The sequence below is a fragment of the Heptranchias perlo genome, chromosome 32, assembly GCF_035084215.1.
Source record: "Heptranchias perlo isolate sHepPer1 chromosome 32, sHepPer1.hap1, whole genome shotgun sequence".
Lineage (NCBI taxonomy): Eukaryota > Metazoa > Chordata > Chondrichthyes > Hexanchiformes > Hexanchidae > Heptranchias > Heptranchias perlo.
In genome coordinates, this window is record NC_090356.1 from 2,216,450 (window position 1) to 2,236,541 (window position 20,092).

The window sequence follows — 20,092 nt, forward strand, 5'->3', positions numbered from 1 at the left end:
GAACTAATCTATTGTTATATTACTTGTGTTCTAGGTTGTGGGAGTAGCAGATTGCCGCCTAATTGCTAGACAGAATTTGCAGATGAAGTACTCAGTGAAAGATTGCAATGTCTTTGATGGTGAGTGGCTTTGGTTGGCCACTTTCATTACAATATGGCTGTTAAGGTTTATTCAAAGTGATCTAGTTATTTATATTAAACTGTAAAGTATATACAGCAAAACTGAGTTAATTTCAAATTAGAAATACACCAGAGCTGTACTTTATTTATTTCTACTTTATCAAAATAAAGATATTCCTAACAAGTGTAAATGCTTGATGTACAGTTTATCCGAAGCATAAGATAAATGTTCAGAATTTGAATCAAGACAGCGAGGGAACAGGTGTGGGACCAGCTGATTTCCCTGCCTTCATGCCGCAGTACCATCAACCACAGTAAGACCAGTACAGGGGTGACATTACTGAGACTGCAGCAGCAAGAAGATTGTGCCAGCCAGAAAAGGAGGAAAAGGACCTAATTTTGGCCGCCTCTGCTTCCACCCTCCTATTGCTGGGAAATCAGCTGTGGGTTCATTTAGATCCATTTTTATGAAATTGTTTTGAAATCTTCAGGGTGATTCTGCCCCATTTAACACTAGCATCTTCCCTTTCTAGTGCTGCAGCGAATCAGATTTACAGTAGGCAGAAGTCTCACCCTGACCCACCTCCAGCAGAAATACTGTCCCAGAGGGAAATCAAGGCCTGTGTGTCAACTAGTTGTGGATCAGGTTCACTCGATGCGTAGCTAGATAAGGCCGTGAGTAACTGGCTAACCAAGACCAAAAAGGCGGCTCACCACCACCTTCTCAAGGCCCATTAGGGATGGGCAATAAATGCTGGCCTCGCCAGCGATGCCCACATCCCATGAATGAATTTTTTTTAAAAAGAAGGTACCATATTCAATCCTCGGTCTGTGCTGAGTTAGTTGACCTCAACGTGGATAGTGGGAGGGGTATTAGAGTTGGCCTCAGAGCCCCTGGGATAGGGAGAAAATAAATCAGCCAAAATCCTGCTATCCAGTTCCTCTTGCTGGAAAATGCGTTTGTGGGTGAAGACAGAATCAGGCTGGGCAGTAACGCCGTCCTAGTTAAATAGCCTGCAAACGGTCTTTTTAGCTTTGCACATGAACAATGACCACTTGAGGGAGTTACTGGAGGGCACTTGGTGCCAGTGGAACTGTACCCCAGGAAAAAGCAGCACCTTTCAAAGAGGAGTAGAAGCAAAGAAAATTGGTAAAAAAGGGAAGAAAAAATAAAACATGTTGTGGATCAAAATGCAGTGAATGAATTCAGATAACGCTGATTTACTATTTCTTAAAGCCAGATGACAGTTAATCAGACCTGATTTTTATCAATACTTTTTGTTAAATAACCCTTCTTTGTTTTTTTTTTAACTGGCAGATTGGAAGGGAGCTGCAGCTCAGGAGAGATTTGCTGACGCTGTGATCATAGCAACACCAGACAGACAGCACAAGGTACACGGGCAAGATCATTTCCACGTTTAATGTAAATTGACACAGGGCACAGATAAAACAAACAAAATGGCAAGAGGGGTAAGGAACAACATGAGGTCATAGGGCTATGAGAAACCTTTACATTGGTAGGGTTCAAAAATATTCGAATCTTAAACCAGCAATCTCAGGATGGGTGAAATTCGGTATAGCCAAAGTATTGGGCTAGGAAGAAATGGTGCCAAAGTAATGCTGTAAATTGAATTTATCTGAATAATTATAGTAATGTAATTACAATGTATAGATATTTGAGCATTCAAAACAGATCAGAACTACCCAGAGTAGCACTAACCCATATAGATTAGAATACCCCAAGGTACAATCCCCAGTCAATGCTGAATTAACTGATCTGAGCCTGTGTTTAGGAGGGGTGCTAATATTGGCCAATGCTTCCTATCTGGGTGTAGGAGGGGGAAAATGACCCGGGAATCCTGCTCCTTATATGCTATTCAGCAACACCTGCAGGGAAATATGCATTCTTACACATTGGGTGAGGATCGAATGGCTTGTTGACTTTTGTTATCTCAGTTTTGTTAAAATAGCAGAGAGAAGAATTTGATGTGTGTGTGTGTGTTAAGTATTTGTATAGTAACAGTACTTTAAATAAAGCATTAAATCAACTCTTATATGGCAATAATCTTGGTTAATTCTACAAAATATAGAGGTAGGTTTTCTAATTTGACAGGATGGGCTTTGCACCTGTCTTTCCAGGTGAACTGTGACATCAGCAGATCTTCTGGAGTCAGGTTCATTTCCATAAATGATATTTGCACTACCCATGGGTTTCCTGCTTCAGATTTATGGGGGGTGGAGGGGGGAGTAAATTGGCTGCAACACTTTCCTTAACATCGTGTGGCTAGCAGCAACAGTTGAATATTTAAAAAATTACCATTTCTATTTTATCTTCCTTCCTTGCCTAATTCTACTGATCACTCAGGGTAGGTAGCCCTTTAAAATTGAACCCAGGAATACACCAACAATCCTGATGCCAAAAACTACCAAGGCGAGAAGATCCGAAACTGCAGGTAAATGCCTTTCTGGCACTGCTTGTGGGCCCGGAGGAGCAGGAGTGCTTCCCCCAGGCCCAACAAACCTACCTCCGGCAACCCCCCAACGATTGTGAACCCCTGCAATGACCCCCGATAACCCCCCCCCCCACAACAATCGCGGACTCCCCAATAACCCCCCCCCCACAACGATCGTGACCCCTCCGCTAACCCCCCCCCCCCCCAACGATTGCAGACCCCCCCGATGATCCCCACAATGATCGCGGAGCCCTGCGATGACTCCAATGCCCCCCCCCCCAACAATTGTGAACCCCACGATGATCCCCGATCCACCCCCCATAACTGACCCCTGATCCCTCCCCTGATGACTGACTTCCCCCCCCCCCACCCCTGTGACCCCCATGCCCACCGGTGTCCCCATGCCCACCAGTGCCCCATGCCTATCGATGCCCACCCATGCCCCTGCCACCCTCATCCATACAATGAAAGACTTATCCGAAGACTGAGACCAGCCTGTTAATCAGGCCGGCCGGTCGGACGGCAAACTGACAAAAAAAACCTGTACTTCCGGGTTTTCCGTCCGTGATTCGACCCCCACCCCCTTCCCGGTTCCGGGTTAAAATTATCCCCAAAGTCTTCATTTAATACAGTCTGTGTCTTATAAATTATAACCTATTAAAGGAAATCTGTTAATGTCAGTAACAGCTAGTTTTGTTTTTGCTGAAATATTGCATTATTTCAATCTACAGGAGCCAGCAGTGGCATTTGCAGAGAAGGGCTACCACATCCTGCTGGAGAAACCCATGGCAGTAGGTCATCACTATCTTATTTCTATAGGCGGGGCTTTTGATGCAGCAAAATACAGTTGTACCAGATACGGAGAGCACACGTAGCAGGCTTATACACCAAAGCTCAATCCAAATCTGAATTTATATAAATTGGGGAATTTCAAAGTGATGTGATTGTGTCAATCATGGGTGGCCATTCTAAGCATTAGTTGGATGTAGATACCCTCCTTCTGTACTTTCCACGTAGTGAATTCAGGTGCCTCATAGAGTCAGCTCAAGACACTACTGTACACCTCCCAGCAATCAGCTGAAGGGCAATTTTGCAGAGAACTGGGGTAGGTATCGTCCTTGCCTTTGTAGCTGGGGTATAATACACATTGTAAAGAGACCCAATGAAAAGATTAAAAATAAGTAGAATAGTATTATCCAAGAGAAAAACAGAGGAGACTATAAAAAATCCTGTTTCAGGAGAGTAGTTTGATTTGGAGAAACAGGATACTGGGAGTCCTGAGCCCGATCCCAAGCATTAATTTGAGTTCTGATTAATCCATTGTTCAAAGTAATGAGAAGAGCCCATGATCCACAAGTGAGCCTATCAACAACACAATATCATCTGTGAAAAGCAGCGTGACAAATCTTTCAGAAATGCCTGAAACAAGCAATCCAGTGCAGAGCCTTATAATGTCACCCAACACATCTTCATAAATGGATATAAAAGGGGGTGGGTGACATTGGGCGACAGCTGTAGTGTCCAGTTTCTAAATGAGGGCCGCATTAGGCACTAGGCCAAAAGCCTAATGAAGATCACTGAAAGTGGTTTTCCCTGAGCCTTATGACAGTCCACAATTTCATATGAAGCCACAACCTGCTCTATACATTCCTCGCAAGAGCGAAATTCAGCGTGTCCCTTACTGATTAGTGCGTGGGCCTCCAAAGCATCCAATATATGTGCTGCAACAGTCAGAAGCACCACTGTAAGAGCTAGTAATATCAATGAAATTCCGTGGTAGTTTTTGGGCGCACTAGGATCCTTCATGTGAATAGAAACCACAACTATACTCTGAAACACCAAGGGTGTGTGCTGTTCAGGCGGAGTTCTATTCACCAGCCTCAAGTGGCACACCTAGGTGAATTGGTGGTTGGGGCTCTGTTCCCCAAGACCATTGGCATTGCTCCCACACCAGCTGCCTAGATAAGCTTTACGAAATTCAGCATGAATTCCATCAAAGCCTGTTGCCTTAGCATTAACTAGGTGATAGTGTGGAAACCACTTCCTCCCATTCAACTGGTTTATTATTTATGCAGCACACTGCACAGGTTATTTCAACAGATGAATCTTTATTATGGCCTGTTGGGTCAGATGCCAATTTAATATAGTGCTCTTTCTACACATTAAGGATATCCCATAGAAACATAGAAAATAGGAGCAGGAGTAGGCCATTCGGCCCTTCGAGCCTGCTCCGCCATTCAATATGATCATAGCTGATCCTCTATCTCAATACCATATTCTTGCTCTCTCCCCATACCCCTTGATGCCTTTTGTGTCTAGAAATCTATCTACCTCCTTCTTAAATATATTCAGTGACTTGGTCTCCACAGCCTTTTGTGGTAGAGAATTCCACAGGTTCACCACCCTCTGAGTGAAGAAATTTCTCCTCATCTCAGTCCTAAATGTCCTACCCCGTATCCTGAGACTGTGACCCCTCGTTCTGCGGTCCCACAGGTTTGCAGGAGAGCACCAGACTTAACAGCCATTGGCAATAGTCCAGACGAACCTTTTTGATAATGATTGGCAATAGAGTTTATTAAATAGAAAAATTCTTTAGGGTGCTTTTTGTGAAATTGCTTGCCCTTGCAGATGAACACTACTCACTGATCCTACTTCATCTCTCAAATAATCCTCCTGACCTCACCATCCACTGCTTCAAATTCTACCTTTGCAGCAGCTCTTGATTGCTTTGAAGAGGCTTTAAGTACCACTTTAAAGGTCCTCTTCTTCCCTCTGCAGTTATCCTAACAGGACCCTGCCTGGTGGATGAGCAGCTTGCAGACTCTAGCTTCAGTATGTTTATGACTTCAGCTGTAGAGGCTGGAAAATCATTGGCTGCATCATTTGCCCTCAAGTCCACCCTATCAGCAGTCAGACAGAACCAGACACAGGCTTTGTGGTCCGCAGTATCCTTGCAGCTGAACACCTTGTCCCAATTACTCATCTCACAGAGACCATCAACCACTCTGCTGTTCTTTATTATCGAAGTGCCTGAGGAGTCAGCTTGTTGGGACGTGACACTAAATGGAAACGGGCGAAGCGGGAGAGTGGAAATCCCCTTAAAAGAATAAATTACTGGAGACATGTTTATTCGTTGAGTCAAAGCATGACGGATGAAGCCCACCCCAGACCACCTACCTATTTGAACATAGCCTGAGTTCACCCAGTATTTTATATACACACTATCCAGTTTGTATAACTGAGATGCTTGTTCATTGTGGGTCCTTTAAAACACCACAGTGTTTATTCCGTAGAATGTTTTCTTTGGGTCTGGTGCAAAATCATCTGTATTATTATATATTTTTTTGCTTCAATTAATTTGACTTACTTGGGGAGGGAACATTTACTTCCAGTGAATAAAGTTAATTTTTCTTTAAGCTGCGGAACTCTACGGCTTTGCTTTTATGCCCAAAGGAATCCTAACTTGTTAAAACAAAATAAGCCTCTGTTTCTATTGAATTACTGAGGTGGCGGTGCCTGACTGGACCCTGAATGCTAAACACACCCACGTGGTTGACTGACAGCTCTAAAGCTAAACAAATGTGTGTACAAAAAGGAAACAGATGGGTGGGAGTCACCTAGCCCATCCTCACATATTCCCTAGTGGCGAGCTCAAGGGCAGAGTAGAATAAAACCTGGGTGCAGGCAGTCTGTATACCATCTGGAAAAGGAAAGAAACACCTAAATAAGGGTGTAAAATAACCCACAAAAGGGATAAGAACATAAAGGAGTTCATTCTTTAATTGAATTTAAAACTTTACAGCAGACTGGTGGGATCCATGGGAATAATTTTGCCAGGCTGTGCTTCCAGCACTGAACCTTGCTAGCAGCAAGCATGGGTTGGAAAATCAGGAAAATCGAGCCCTATCTCTACTGTGGCACTGACCGCTAGTGAGGCCCTGACACTAATGTTGTCAGGCTCACTAGAGCAGAGCCTGACAACATTACCCCCTACCTGTCTAGAACCCGCAAACATTTTTATCAGGCAAATAAAAAAATTAAAAAATTGTTGATTATGAAATTGAATTAACAGAATTAATGCAGTTGGTGTTGGCACAAACGTTTGGGATTGGCCATGTGATCCCCAGTTTTTATTTATTACTAGCATACCTCCTGTAGTGTTGCTCTTGGTAAGGTGGCTGATAAGCTGTTTTATAAGAACAGGAATGTTTATACCATATAATGCACAATGGGGTAAATTTTAGCATGGAGTTGGGAAGAGACTGGAGGGGAAGGTTTTTAGGGTGCGAAACCCGGAAGGTAAGGGGACGGATTGCGATCTGCTATCACGACCTTAACGAGGCCGAAAATTTTACTGACGGGTTTCGCACCTGGCAGCCAGCCCGATTGAATGGGGATTGGAGGGAGGGAGGAAGGGATCATGGGCTGGGGAGGAGATCATGGGCTGGGAAGATGGGGGGGGGGGTGGGGGGGCGCCGAGGAGAAGATGGTGGGGGGGGGGGCCGAGGAGAAGATGGTGGGGGGGGGGGCCGAGGAGAAGATGGTGGGGGTGGCTGAGGAGAAGATGGTGGGGGGGGGGGCCGAGGAGAAGATGGTGGGGGTGGCCGAGGAGAAGATGGTGGGGGTGGCTGAGGAGAAGATGGTGGGGGGGGGGGCCGAGGAGAAGATGGTGGGGGTGGCCGAGGAGAAGATGGTGGGGGTGGCCGAGGAGAAGATGGTGGGGGGGGGGCCGAGGAGAAGATGGTGGGGGGGGGGCCGAGGAGAAGATGGGGGGGGGGCCTGAGGAGAAGATGGTGGGGGGGGCCCGAGGAGAAGATGGTGGGGGGGGGGCCGAGGAGAAGATGGTGGGGGGGGGCCGAGGAGAAGATGGTGGGGGGGGGCCGAGGAGAAGATGGTGGGGGGGGGGCCGAGGAGAAGATGGTGGGGGGGGGCCGAGGAGAAGATGGTGGGGGTGGCCGAGGAGAAGATGGTGGGGGTGGCCGAGGAGAAGATGGTGGGGGTGGCCGAGGAGAAGATGGTGGGGGGGGCCGAGGAGAAGATGGTGGGGGGGGCCGAGGAGAAGATGGTGGGGGGGGGGGCGAGGAGAAGATGGTGGGGGGGGGGCGAGGAGAAGATGGTGGGGGGGGGGCGAGGAGAAGATGGTGGGGGGGGGGCGAGGAGAAGATGGTGGGGGGGGGGCGAGGAGAAGATTGGGGGGGGGGCCGAGGAGAAGATTGGGGGGGGCCGAGGAGAAGATTGGGGGGGGGTGGCCGAGGAGAAGATGGTGGGGGGGGGGGGGCGAGGAGAAGATGGTGGGGGGGGGGGCGAGGAGAAGATGGGGGGGGGGGCGAGGAGAAGATGGTGGGGGGGGGGGCGAGGAGAAGATGGTGGGGGGGGGGCGAGGAGAAGATGGTGGGGGGGGGGGGGGGGGGGGCCGAGGAGAAGATTGGGGGGGGAGGGCCGAGGAGAAGATTGGGGGGGGGGCCGAGGAGAAGATTGGGGGGCGGGGGGGGCCGAGGAGAAGATTGGGGGGCGGGGGGGGCCAAGGAGAAGATGGGGGGGGGCCGAGGAGAAGATCGAGGGCCCAGGTAGAGGATGGGGGGGGTCGGGGAGAAGATCGGGTTGGGGGGCCGGGGAGAAGATCGGGGGGGGGCCGAGGAGAAGATGGGGGGGGGGGCGAGGAGAAGATGGGGGGGGGGGGGGGCCGAGGAGAAGATGTGGTGGGGTGGGGCGAGGAGAAGATTGGGGGGGGGGGCCGAGGAGAAGATGTGGTGGGGGGGGGCGAGGAGAAGATTGGGGGGCGGGGGGGGCCGAGGAGAAGATGGGGGGGGGCCGAGGAGAAGATCGAGGGCCCAGGTAGAGGATGGGGGGGGTCGGGGAGAAGATCGGGTTGGGGGGCCGGGGAGAAGATCGGGGGGTGCCGGGGAGAAGATCCGAGGCCGCTGGAGGTCAGGTGAAGAATCGGAGGTGGGTGGGGGTCCACCATCCGGGAGGGGTGAGGGTGGTTGGCCGATTGCGGGGTTCCTGTCGGCCAGTTGATCTTGTTGGGCCTGGATGAAGCACTCTTATTCCCCCGGGCCCACAGGTGGAAGGAGTACGGGGGAAAGTGAATTTAGATAAGCGGGGGTAAGGGGATTGAGGCATGGAACAGCCAGAAAATGGGGGAGGAGAAATACCAGTGGAGGGTGGTTGTGGAAGGGAAATGCAGTCAATGAGAGTTACTGTAAAATGGAAAATGTAGCAGAGTAGGGGTAGCCTAGGGGAAACTGCAACCAGTGGAGGGTTGGAAGGGAAAAAGATTGGCAATCCATGGATGGGTTGGAACAGGAAATGCAGCCAAAGAAGAAAGAAACCAAAATCTTGTTCATTAGAAGGAAGAGAGGATGCTGGCCGGCAGGGCTGCCCCAGGATGCTAGTTTTCTGCCCGACAAATGCTAATATGACCCGTCCCTGAACATGCACTAGGTCTCCCATCGGGACTATAGGTCGGCTGGCTAGCCAAAGTCTGCCCGGGGTGAAAATTTCCCCCTTTGAATTTGACTTCTATGCCATTTCATCTTCTATCAGTGTAGAACAAGCAGAGTTTTCAACTAGAATTGTGAATTATTATGCAAAAATTCCATGTTAGTGCACTTAGGATTCTGGTGGGCCTTAAAGCAGTGCAAACTAAAGTGGAAAATCGCCCACACTGTCTTTCCCTTTTAAGATCAAGCTGATCCTTAAATGAGCCAGGAGGCCTGGCCTCACCCATCTTTTCTGGCAACTTGTTCCAGCTATTAATCACTGTGTAAAAATTACTTCCTGAAAGCTGTCCCAAATGTGCTTTTCAAACCCCTGAACCTGTGCCCTCTTGTCCTGCTGCCCTGGTATATTGGCAAGTATTGTTTTAGGCTTACGTTCTCTATTACAAGAAGTATGTTGTACACTTCTATAATGTCCCCTCTAACACATCTCTTTTCAAAGCTTGTAATGCCACAGGATATATTCTTAACACTCAACTTAAATATTTTTAAACAAAATTACTTCCAGTTCTCACAGAGACATGACAGAAAGTTCTATGCATTTAAATTATCACAGCTGTTTGCATTGATCCAGAAATTGCAGAAAATGCCTTAATAAGCAATATTCCCTTAGTAACCTCGCCACCACCAATGAACAGGAAACTTAAACTAAGCAATTAAAACAGGTCTATACTAACAGATATGATTGCAGTTGTCGAACCAATGGTTCTTTGCTACTTTGAGATAACATTATGGCACTATGTCACGCGCACCTTAATCATCAGTAAATTCACCTCACTTTACATTTGCCCGTTTTCTTGCCCTCCCCCTCCCCCTCCCCCTCCCTCTCATGACCGTTCTGAAGATGCTCACTCTTGTTGGAATATGGTTTTCCAAATGGCTCAGTTGATCTTTTTTCCTCTGTTAACCAGGTGACTGTGGATGACTGTAAGGAGATTGTTGCAGTGTGCAAGAAGAACAATGTGATACTTTCCGTCTGCCACGTGCTGAGATACTCCCCAGTGGTTTTAAAAGTAACGGTAAGTTTACTTTAAAGCTAAGTTCTGATACACTTTTATGTGTTGGAATGTCAATGACCAGATCCTGCAGCAGTTGTCAACCAGTCAAAAGTCTGAACATCTGATTTTCCTCTTTCGCTTGCTAGTGCAAAATCAATTGTAAATATCCAGTGTCCATCCATGTACTGAACCGGCAAAGTCTAATTTTCCTACTGGATGCAGTATAGTAAGCAAGCTTAAATGGTGGGCTGGGGAGGGTGATGAGTAGCATAGCAGCCTTTCACCTCTGTTACCAGGGTCCAAATCCAGCTCGGATATGATAGAAGTAACTTGTCTACTGACTATAAAGGTCCTATTTGAAAAGAGTTTGGGCATCAGTTTCCAGTACAACATTGGCAACCTCAGTGAGGTTATAAGACAGATGTGAGAAAAGGCACACCAATACAGCAGAGGCTGGAGTAGAGACCAAGGACTTCACTCTACATGTAACCTGTGATGTACCTGATCTGGACATGCTTGTCGCTGGCACTGAGGCGCTGATTTTAACATGGCCAAATTGGCGTTAACAAGGCGGTAACGGCCTCAAAATGGGGTTGGTAAACTTACCACCCCTTTAATACGGGACAATCTGGCCACCGCCATTTTAAAGAGGCCTACCGCGGTCGAAGTGCCCCCTGTTTCAGGCAGCAGGCCTCTTTCATATGCAAATTGTGTCCTATGACGTGCAAAGGACTCTGATTGCTATCTTAGGACAGAACTGAGTGGAGCGGTGCTGTGCATGCTCTGACCGGTTTTACTGGCAATACAGCCAAAAAGAACCAAAAAAGGCAAGTTTAAAATTACTTTTGTGGAGCCAAGAGGTGTAGGAGTGGTCCTCCGAGCCCCACAAAAATAATGTGGATCGCTGCTGCCCCAGGCTCCCTGCCCCATAATCGCGACCCACCCCATCCCAACCTGGACTTAACTTGCTGCTGACCTCCAGGCCACCCGATATTGTGCTGGCCCAAATCAGACAAGTTACTTCAAGACACTCATTTGGGGCGGGCAGCTCGCCAGTTCTATTTAAATGAAGTCCGAGCCGCGAAATGACTCTAGCCTCCTCACTCCTGGCACGGGCTGACATGCTCCGCAGGTCGGTCACTTGGAAGTTAAATTCTACCCCTGAGTGTGCAAAATGAGAGGTGTTTCGCTTCACTTTGATAAGAATTTATAGTGAGCTATTTTTCCTTTGAATACGGAAGGAATATTAGTACAGGAACAACAGCTTGCATTTATACAGTGTCTTTAACGTATATAATGTCCCAAAGCACTTTACAGAGTAGTAATAGGAAGAACAGAATGCTGAGCCAGGGGAGAAAGTTTAGGAGGAATGACTTGGGTAGAAACATTGATTTTGAGAAGTTGTTTGAAAGAGGAGAGAGAACTGAACACACGGATGAACTTTCTGAGAGCAGAGCCTAGGTGACTGAAAACTCTGCCACCAATAGTTTTTTTTAACTTATTTGTTCTTGGGATGTGGGAAAGGCCACATTTTTTGCCGATCCTTAGTTGCTCTGAGAAGATGGTGATGGGCCTCCTCCTTGAACTGCTGCAGTCCTTGTGGTGATGGTACATCCATGATGATGTTAGGTAGGGAATTCGAGGATTTTGATCCAATATATGACAGCAATATATGCCCAAGTCAGGATGGTGTGTGACTTGGAGGGGAACTTGGAGGTGATGGTATTCCCATGACATTGTTGTTCTTATCCTTCTTGGTGGTATAGGATGCAGGGCTGGGAGCCACTGTCAAAGTAAGCTTGGTGAGTTGCTGCATTGTCTCTGAGAGATAGTAGATCCTGCAGCCACAGTGCACTGGTGGTGGAGGGGATGGATATTGAGTTCAATAGTGAGACAAAGGTAAAGGGGGATACACAGGAGACCAGTGTCAGAAGACCAAAGGTTCAGGGAGAGAAAGTAAGTCTGGAAAAGATTGAGGAGGTAAGGTTGAGAAAGGCTATGTAGGATTTGAAGACAAGGACAAATATTTTAAATGTAATGCTTTGGGAGACAGGAAGCCAGTGTTGTTCTGTGAGGATGCGAGGGATGGGTGAGCAGAGTTTGGTGCAAAATAGGATATTGGCAGCCATGTGTCGGAGATTATGCACCATTGACAAAGGAAGGCCAGTGAGGAGAGTATTGGAATAATCGGGTCTGGAGGTGACAAAAGCATGGATAAGGGTTTCCGCAGCGCAGGTAGGGGTAGAGGCGAGCACTGTTGGGGGGGTGAAAATAAGCAGTTCTGGTGACAGTCTGTGGTATTTGAAACTCAGCTCTGGGTCAAACTGGACCTTTTATTATTCAAAAGCTTCATTAAAAGATTTAATATCCCTCAGAATAAATTTGACAATTATACTCTGAATTTCTGAACTTGTTACAATGGTGATTGGAGGCTAATTTTACACAATGTATATCTTCAGTGAAAATGTTGCCATTGTTACACTTCCTTTTCTTACAGTATCTTATATGTATCTGTGTTCACTTTTTCCCCCTTCGTTTTGTTTAATATATTGTTCAGTCTGTACTGCACCCTGTGTAAACACATTGTTCAACCCTTGCCGTTCTCCTGTGTCATTTATTGTTCAGTCCGACAGCTCTCCTGCATATGACATTGTTCAAACCATGCAGTAATAGTCTACCATTCATTGCACAGGGCTATCCTTTGTAACATTGCTTTGACTATAGCACTCTTCCATTCATTAATCTGCACATTAATGCAAATCTAAACATTTATTCTCATTGATAACTCATTTTAAACAACATAAATTGTGGTTTCTGAAGGAAAGAAATAGGATTTGAGCAACTTCGGTAAAAGTATTTCAGAATGGGGATCCTTGCAGGATAATCCTTATTTGCTGGATAAGAAACTATTACTAAACTGATTTCAAAAGTTTTACCTGTAATGTGTGCGTAACAGATAACTCTTAGGAACATAGGAACAGGAGTAGGCCATTCAGCCCCTCGAGCCCGCTCCGCCATTTGATAAGATCATGGCTGATCTGTGATCTAACTCCATGGGCTCGATTTTAGGGTCGGGTTTCCAGCGGGGGGGCCCCGAAAATCCCGATATGAGGTCACGTGACCGGATCGCACCGCGATCCCGACCACTTCCGGGTTCCCCGATGACGTGCGGGGCTGCGTGCGTGGCCCCCGCTGGTGGGAACCCCGCAGGCAATTAAAGCCAGCGGGGTTCCACTTGAGAGTACTTACCTTGCTTGTTGAGGTCAGTTAATGAGCTGAATCAGCTGTCAAAAGAGGAAGTGTGGGATTTTACCTGCATCGCAGACTGTTTCACACACTGGGGGAAACAGTCTCCCTCCAACCAGGCGTGTTGCAGCCAGCAGCCTGTGGCAGCTGCCAAGGTGCACTCCACGGGGGAGAGCCCTCACCCACGCAGGAGGCCACCGCGTCACATAGGGCAACCCCTGCCCCCCACCACCCCCCGCCAAGCCAGAGGACAGACCGACACGAAACCGCAGCCCCAGTCCGAGGAACCACCCACCTACCCTGCACAACCCCTCAGACCAACACCTGCCAGATGGGTGGTGCGTGGACACCCTCGGAGGACGAACAGCATGACCAGCCTCGCAGTCCACGCGGTCCGCTGCAGAGACGTGGAGCCCCCCAACACGGTGTTGTTGCACGCCCACCTGCACAGCAGGAGGGAGGACTACCGCAGAGAGAGACGCATCGCAGAGGGCACTACCCTCGCCACATGGTCCGAGCAGCAGTGCACAGGGAGGCGCAGATTCGCTCGACATGTAGTCGTGGAGATCTGCAGGCTCTTTCATGCCGAGCTGCTCCTGGCTGGCCCCAGCACCAAGTGCTTACCTGTCGCTGCCAAAGTCACCACTGCCCTCCACAACTTCTCCGCATCCTTCCAGGGTGCAGCCGGCTACACCGCCGATGTCTCTCAGTGGTCTGCGCGGAAGAGCCCTGCAAATACACCTGCACCTACTCTGCAGTAACACGATGGGTGGCATCAGTGGTGGGTCCTCATAGTGATACCCAGGAGCGGGCATTATTGGACACAACAGACAGGATTCGCGGAGACATGGCAGTGGTGGTGCCAATATAATGTGTGCTGTTTGTTGCTCTGAAATTCGATATAGGTAACACCCATGGCAAACCCTCCGACACCCTTGTGCACCCCCTTCATGCTCACGAAACGTTTGCCTTACGCTGCCTACTGCACATATGTGATGCATGCCCTGTGGCTGCAGCACAGGTGGTGGCAGGTTGAGTGAGGCTGGCCGTGAGGGAGATGCACGAGAGGGTGAGTATGGGATAGAGCCATGAGATTGTATGAGGATTGGGTCGCATGTTAGTGGCAGGATGAGTACTGGCGAGGTGAGTAGGTGGAGGTAAGATGAGGATGGGGTTTGAGTGGGTATGAGGGGTGATGTGACAGAGTAGTATTGGCGGTGCCGAAGGAGATGTGGGGTTGGGGCAGTGTTGTGGCAGATGGAGTGTAGGGGAAAGACTTCGTGTTCTCACTGTGGCTGACCTACTGAGGTCATTGCAGCGCCTCCTGCACTGTATGCAGGTGGGCGATATGTTGGTTGCGCAGGTGACCCCCTCTGCCACCTCGAGCCAGGCCTTCTTGGTGGCAGAGGCTGACCGCTTCCTCCCGCCCGCCGGGTGGAAGATCTCTGTCTTCGCCCTCCTCCTCACCCCATCTGATGATACCTGGGGTGAGGCATCATTAAACTGGGAGCAGCCTTCCCCCTGGGCTGCTCCATGCTGAAATTTGTTCCATTGGTTGCAGCATCTGTCAGTGGAGGACTGCCCCTTTAAATAGAGCGCCTCCAGCTGACAGATCGTACTGCGCATGCGCAGCCCGCCCGACGCGCAGACCAGCAGCGTGGACCCCGGAGGAGCAGGTAATTGATTCCTATTAGTGTGTTGCCTGCTACGATCACGCGGGCAACCCACTAATTTCACCGAGCGTGGAAACCCGCAGGCCTGGAAACATCGAGCCCCATATATCTGCCTTTGGCCCATATCCCTTAATATCTTAGAGTAGGTAATTGATGTGCAATGTATAAAGACTATGATATTACCCTATGTCAATCAATAAAATAATTGCTGATATTACTGCTTGTAAATCATGTGATTTGATTTTGGGAGCCTGCTGTCCATTAGAGTCTGTCAAGGTACCCTTACCGGCAAAGAAACCATTACATTTCTATATACTAGATGTTTTTTTCTGGCGTTGCTTATAGTAAAAAGCTGATATTCTGGTTTATATGGAGAGGAACATTATACCATGTAATGCAGAATCTGTTTTTCTGCTGCTAAGGCAAAGCTGTGTCTCTTTAAGGCTGTAAAGTCTAACTGGTGTTAAAAAAACACTTAAAAGGTTATTTGCTATTCGGCTAGAGTACAGAGCCCTGGCTTTGTTTCTGGAATGGTCAGTTAAGGAGCTGCAAACACCGTGGCCCTGGTATTTTCCTTTCATAAAGAGTTTTTCTGTGCATTCTAAGTGTTGTCTACAGATTTATCTATAGTAAGCTAATTAACATATAGCTACGCTGCACCAAGTGTGACATAGGAATGTGATGCTCAGATGACAGAAAGCACACACACAAGTATTTTCTTTACATTATCAGTAGAAAGATAGATATTCCTGAGCATGTGTTGAGTTTGCTGGTCTCAGTGGGAGCAATAGCTGGGGGCTCTAAATTGGCCTGGACTAGGGAGGACAAAATCAGCCAGGATTCTCCCCCCATGATCACTCCAGGGGCTTCTACTGGAAAGTGCATTATGTGTGTGTAGATGTCTGGTGAGGACGGGGCAGGGCTCAGTTATGATACGTTCTGGTTGACTAGCCTGCCAGCACTCACTGTCGGGGCTCATGCATGGATAATGGCTGCTTCAACGAGGTACTGGAGGGGACATGTATGGGATACATGGAACTGTACCTCAGTATGAGTCAAAAGTGGAGATTGGAAAGAGGATATAAAAAATGTATAGAAACAAAAAAAAATTCTGTACATTGCATAAATTTCAGGGTTGAGATGATGCTAGTAAATTGTTTGTGCTTTGCACTTGTGGGATGTGATATCATCTCAATCCCTCAATGTTTTACAATGCAGCGAGTTGTTATGATCTGGAATGCACTGCCTGAAAGGGTGGTGGAAGCTGATTCGATAGTAACTTTCAATAGGGAATTGGATAAATACTTGGACTGGAAAAATTTGCAGGGCTATGGGGAAAGAGCAGGGGAGTGGGACTAATTGGATAGAGCTGGCACAGGTACATTGGCCAAATGGCCTCTTTCATTGCTGTATCTTTCTATGATTCTATGATTTATTGCAGGCTCTACTTTATTATATATTATTTCTTCGAACCCATACCTTATCCGTAACGTAATAAATCACTTGAGTGTGAAAGCTGCATGATATTGACGAGGCTTTTTCAAACCTAATTAGCTGTTCAGCCCTTTTATGCTTCAGCAAAAATTCACAATCTGACCCTGGTTGCCACTTCATGTTCTTCTGTTCTCGTAACTAATTTACATGTTCATTCCATGATGGAGCAGTTGTCTGAGCCTTTGATGAAAGTGTGTGTGATATTTATGACTGTCTTTGATGTGCTGGGTTAAGGGTGAGATGCAAGTGTCTATACTCACGCGCTGAACACTTGTGGTAAAATTACATAGTAAATATAAGCAGGATTGCTTTGTGCTGCAGGAAAATATTTTGGAATATTTTGATTGTCCTGATTTTTGCTTTTATTCAACCTCTTTCAGTTGGAAGAGCAAGCAAACAAGCTGTAGCTCGATAATAGTTAATGATATTCTGGGCTCTGCGTTCCACCAATGAGATGGATGTCCACTATGGGATTACAGTGGGATGCATGTGGGATCCTCCCTTCCATTCCCTTTAACTATACATTTAAGCCCAGAGGTTCCACACTTTCTAGGGGTAGAACTCAGGTGCCGAGTTTGTGGAGGGACCAAAATTTGTCTCTGCCGGTTTTCTGCCCCATTGATGCAGCCACAGAAATTTCTGTTTGCGTTTCTTTGCTCTCTTACTTTCCTACATTACAACAGTGACTACATTTCAAAAGTACTTAATTGGTTGTAAAACGCTTTGGGACGTCCTGAGGTTGTGAAAGGCACTATATAAATACAAGTCTTTTTTTCTTTCTCTCCTCCCACTATGTCCCAACAGCAGTTTGGGGGCTACTTCAGATGGGCCTCCAAAAAGCCCAGTGGCAGCTATATCTGCATATAGGTGGTGTTCCAGGCTACATGTGGGCCCCACCAAGCAGGAATCCCAAGGGATTGATTGCCATTTGATTCAAGGCTTACAGCCGATGGAGCAGCATTCTGAAGAAAAGTAAGGCCCCATTGTCTTTGGGTCAACTGACTTTTTGTATTCGCTTTTGGAATGTAAGGGTTTCACTCTAATATTCTAACTGGTTAACAGGGTGGGCACCTTGTAGCACAGATTCTGGTGAAGGCACCCAATCCATATATGGTAATAAGCCATCCCTGGGATTTAGGATGGGTGCATAGTAGAGTCACAAAGTGGTAGGCAGAATTTCCTCCCTACTGCATTTGGTACCGCCGGCAATTCTACCCTTTAGTTTTTACTGAGGTGTGAGTATGAAAGGGGCATGAGAATCCTAGCTCTGATTTTGGACACTTCTTTCCTGGCAATCCTCATTGACTTAGTTCACAGCCTAAAAACTGCTCTGAATTCAACTATCTCTGCTCTGAGAAGGCCAGAATGGAAAGTATGTAGAATGGAAGTGCCATCTGTACCTTAGAGATATTTAGCTGTAATTGGCACTGATGCAGGGGATAAGTAGCCATAACTCCTTGACCTGCCCATTTTTATATCTTTCTCCATACAGGATTTTCCACCAAGTTAGTAATCTACCTGTTCCTAATAGTAGTTTCATATTGGAATCTGGAATGCACTGCCTGAGGGAGTGGTGGAGGCAGATTCAATCATGACCTTCAAAAGGGAACTGGATAAGTACTTGAAACGAAAAAATGTGCAGGGCTACGGGGATAGGGCGGGGCAGTGGGACTAGCTGGATTGCTCATGCATAGAGCCGGCACGGACTCAATGGGCCGAATGGCCTCCTTCCATGCTGTGATTCTATGATTCTATTATAGCAGCACAGCCAACGAGAGCCTTGTGGATGTTCTCCATCGGCTGCATTCCACAGTATAAACATCTCCAAGCTTGGGGACTGATGGCATCATAGAGCAATGAAAGTGTGGACTTCCAAATGTGCCATCTCTTTAAAGGAACCAGTTTTAGGAAAGTCACCCTGCATTTTACCCTTTTTCTGTCCATATGAGAAAATGCCTGCCCTTTGCTCTCTGCTTTCCATTGGCAGTACAGCTAAAATCAGTTGGGGAGCTATGGTTGTGAACAAGTGTGGAACTAAATTGCCTCATAATGTGTCACGTTCCAACTGGCTGATGTTAGATCTAAGTTAAAGGATTTGTCACAGGATGCATAGCGGAAAAGTGTTCTGTTCTGCAGCTAGTGTAGCCATCCCTGCCCCCATCTCTCTCTATGCAGAGTAAATGGAAGATGTTATGCAGCACTGGAAAAGAAAACTGGAGAAAATTCTGAGAAAATACTGAAATTTGGCAGCTGAAAATGAAAGCAGTAAAAGAGAATAACTACTGACTGATTCTGATTGAAGGGTGTATCTCTTCTCAATCTATTACACATCACTAAATGATACAGTAACCGCCAGTTGGTGCAGTCATCTCCAAACCAGTTTCACTGCATTTCTATTTGATTCCTTTTGTACTCCAGCTAAAGAAAGGTGTAAAAGCATTCTCCATAACAGTCATTTTTCAAATGGTGTTGTTTTCAGAAGTTAAACCATTTTCTTTTATTATCAGCCTGGTCTTTCTTGGCAATAAGTACATTTACATATTGAAATAAAACCCTGGGCCAAGAAGGTAAATGTTTTTAAGCATTGTATCCCCAATCGAATCAAACCGCTTTCAAGAAGAAGGCCCACCACCACCTTCCCAGAACATTACTAGGAATAGGCAATAAATGCCGGCCTTACTAGTGACGTCCACACCCCGAGAATGAATTTTAAAAATTAATAAATACTAACAAACTATTGGAGAAACAATGATGCATTGTTTTATTTTCCATTGTATGAATGTACTAGGGAAGATCAATAGATTGTTACTAGTTAATTAATTTTTTATTCTTTTTCGGGATATGGGTGTCACCGGCAAGGCCAGCATTTATTGCCCATCCCTTGTTGCCCCGAGAAGGTGGAGGTGGGCCTTCTTCTTGAAACGCTGCTATAGCAATTGATACAACTTGCTAGGTAGGTGATTTCAGAGGGTAGTTAAGAGTCAACTACATTTGTGTGGGACTGGAATTACATATAGGCCAGACTGGGTAAGGACGGTAGATTTCCTCCCCTATGGGACATTAGTGAACCAAAAGCAAAATACTGTGGATGCTGGAAATCTGAAATAAAAACAGAAAATTCTGGAAATACTCAGCAGGTCAAGCAGCATCTGTGGAGAGAGAACCGTTCACCTGAGGAAGGAGGAAGCCTCCGAAAGCTTGTGGAATTTAAAATAAATTTGTTGGACTATAACTTGGTGTTGTAAAATTGTTTACAATTGTCAACCCCAGTCCATCACCGGCATCTCCACATCATGGAGAGAGAAACAGAGTTAGCATTTCAGGTCAATTACTTTTTGTCAGAACTTTTCGTATTAGGGAACCAGTTGGGTTTTTATGACAATCCAACAGTTTCAAGGTCACTTTTTACTGGTACCAGCTTTTTATTACTATTTTTATTTCTAGTGAAGTTGTAACTTCTGCTTTCTGCTATACATTGAAAACATAGCTGCCTAGTTGTAATCCACAAATTCTCAGCAAGGTTTGATGTTGATGCTAATGAGTATTCTTGTGTCTCCCATTTAAAGTGTTACAGTTCTAATTACAATTGCAGTTACCCTAATGGTCCAC

The 20,092-nt window shown here is 46.8% G+C and overlaps 1 protein-coding gene across 8 annotated transcripts in view; it reads left to right on the top strand.

Annotated features, from left to right (window-relative positions):
* The window catches only part of zgc:154075 (uncharacterized protein LOC556929 homolog), a 179,494-nt gene that overhangs the window by 39,798 nt on the left and 119,604 nt on the right, over positions 1–20,092 (top strand). For all 8 annotated transcript variants that reach the window (XM_067970182.1, XM_067970180.1, XM_067970183.1 and 5 more), the window contains 4 exons: positions 35–119; positions 1,438–1,511; positions 3,304–3,363; positions 9,984–10,091. In XM_067970182.1, coding sequence (XP_067826283.1) covers positions 35–119; positions 1,438–1,511; positions 3,304–3,363; positions 9,984–10,091 — 327 coding nt within the window. The remainder of the gene's footprint in view (positions 1–34; positions 120–1,437; positions 1,512–3,303; positions 3,364–9,983; positions 10,092–20,092) is intronic.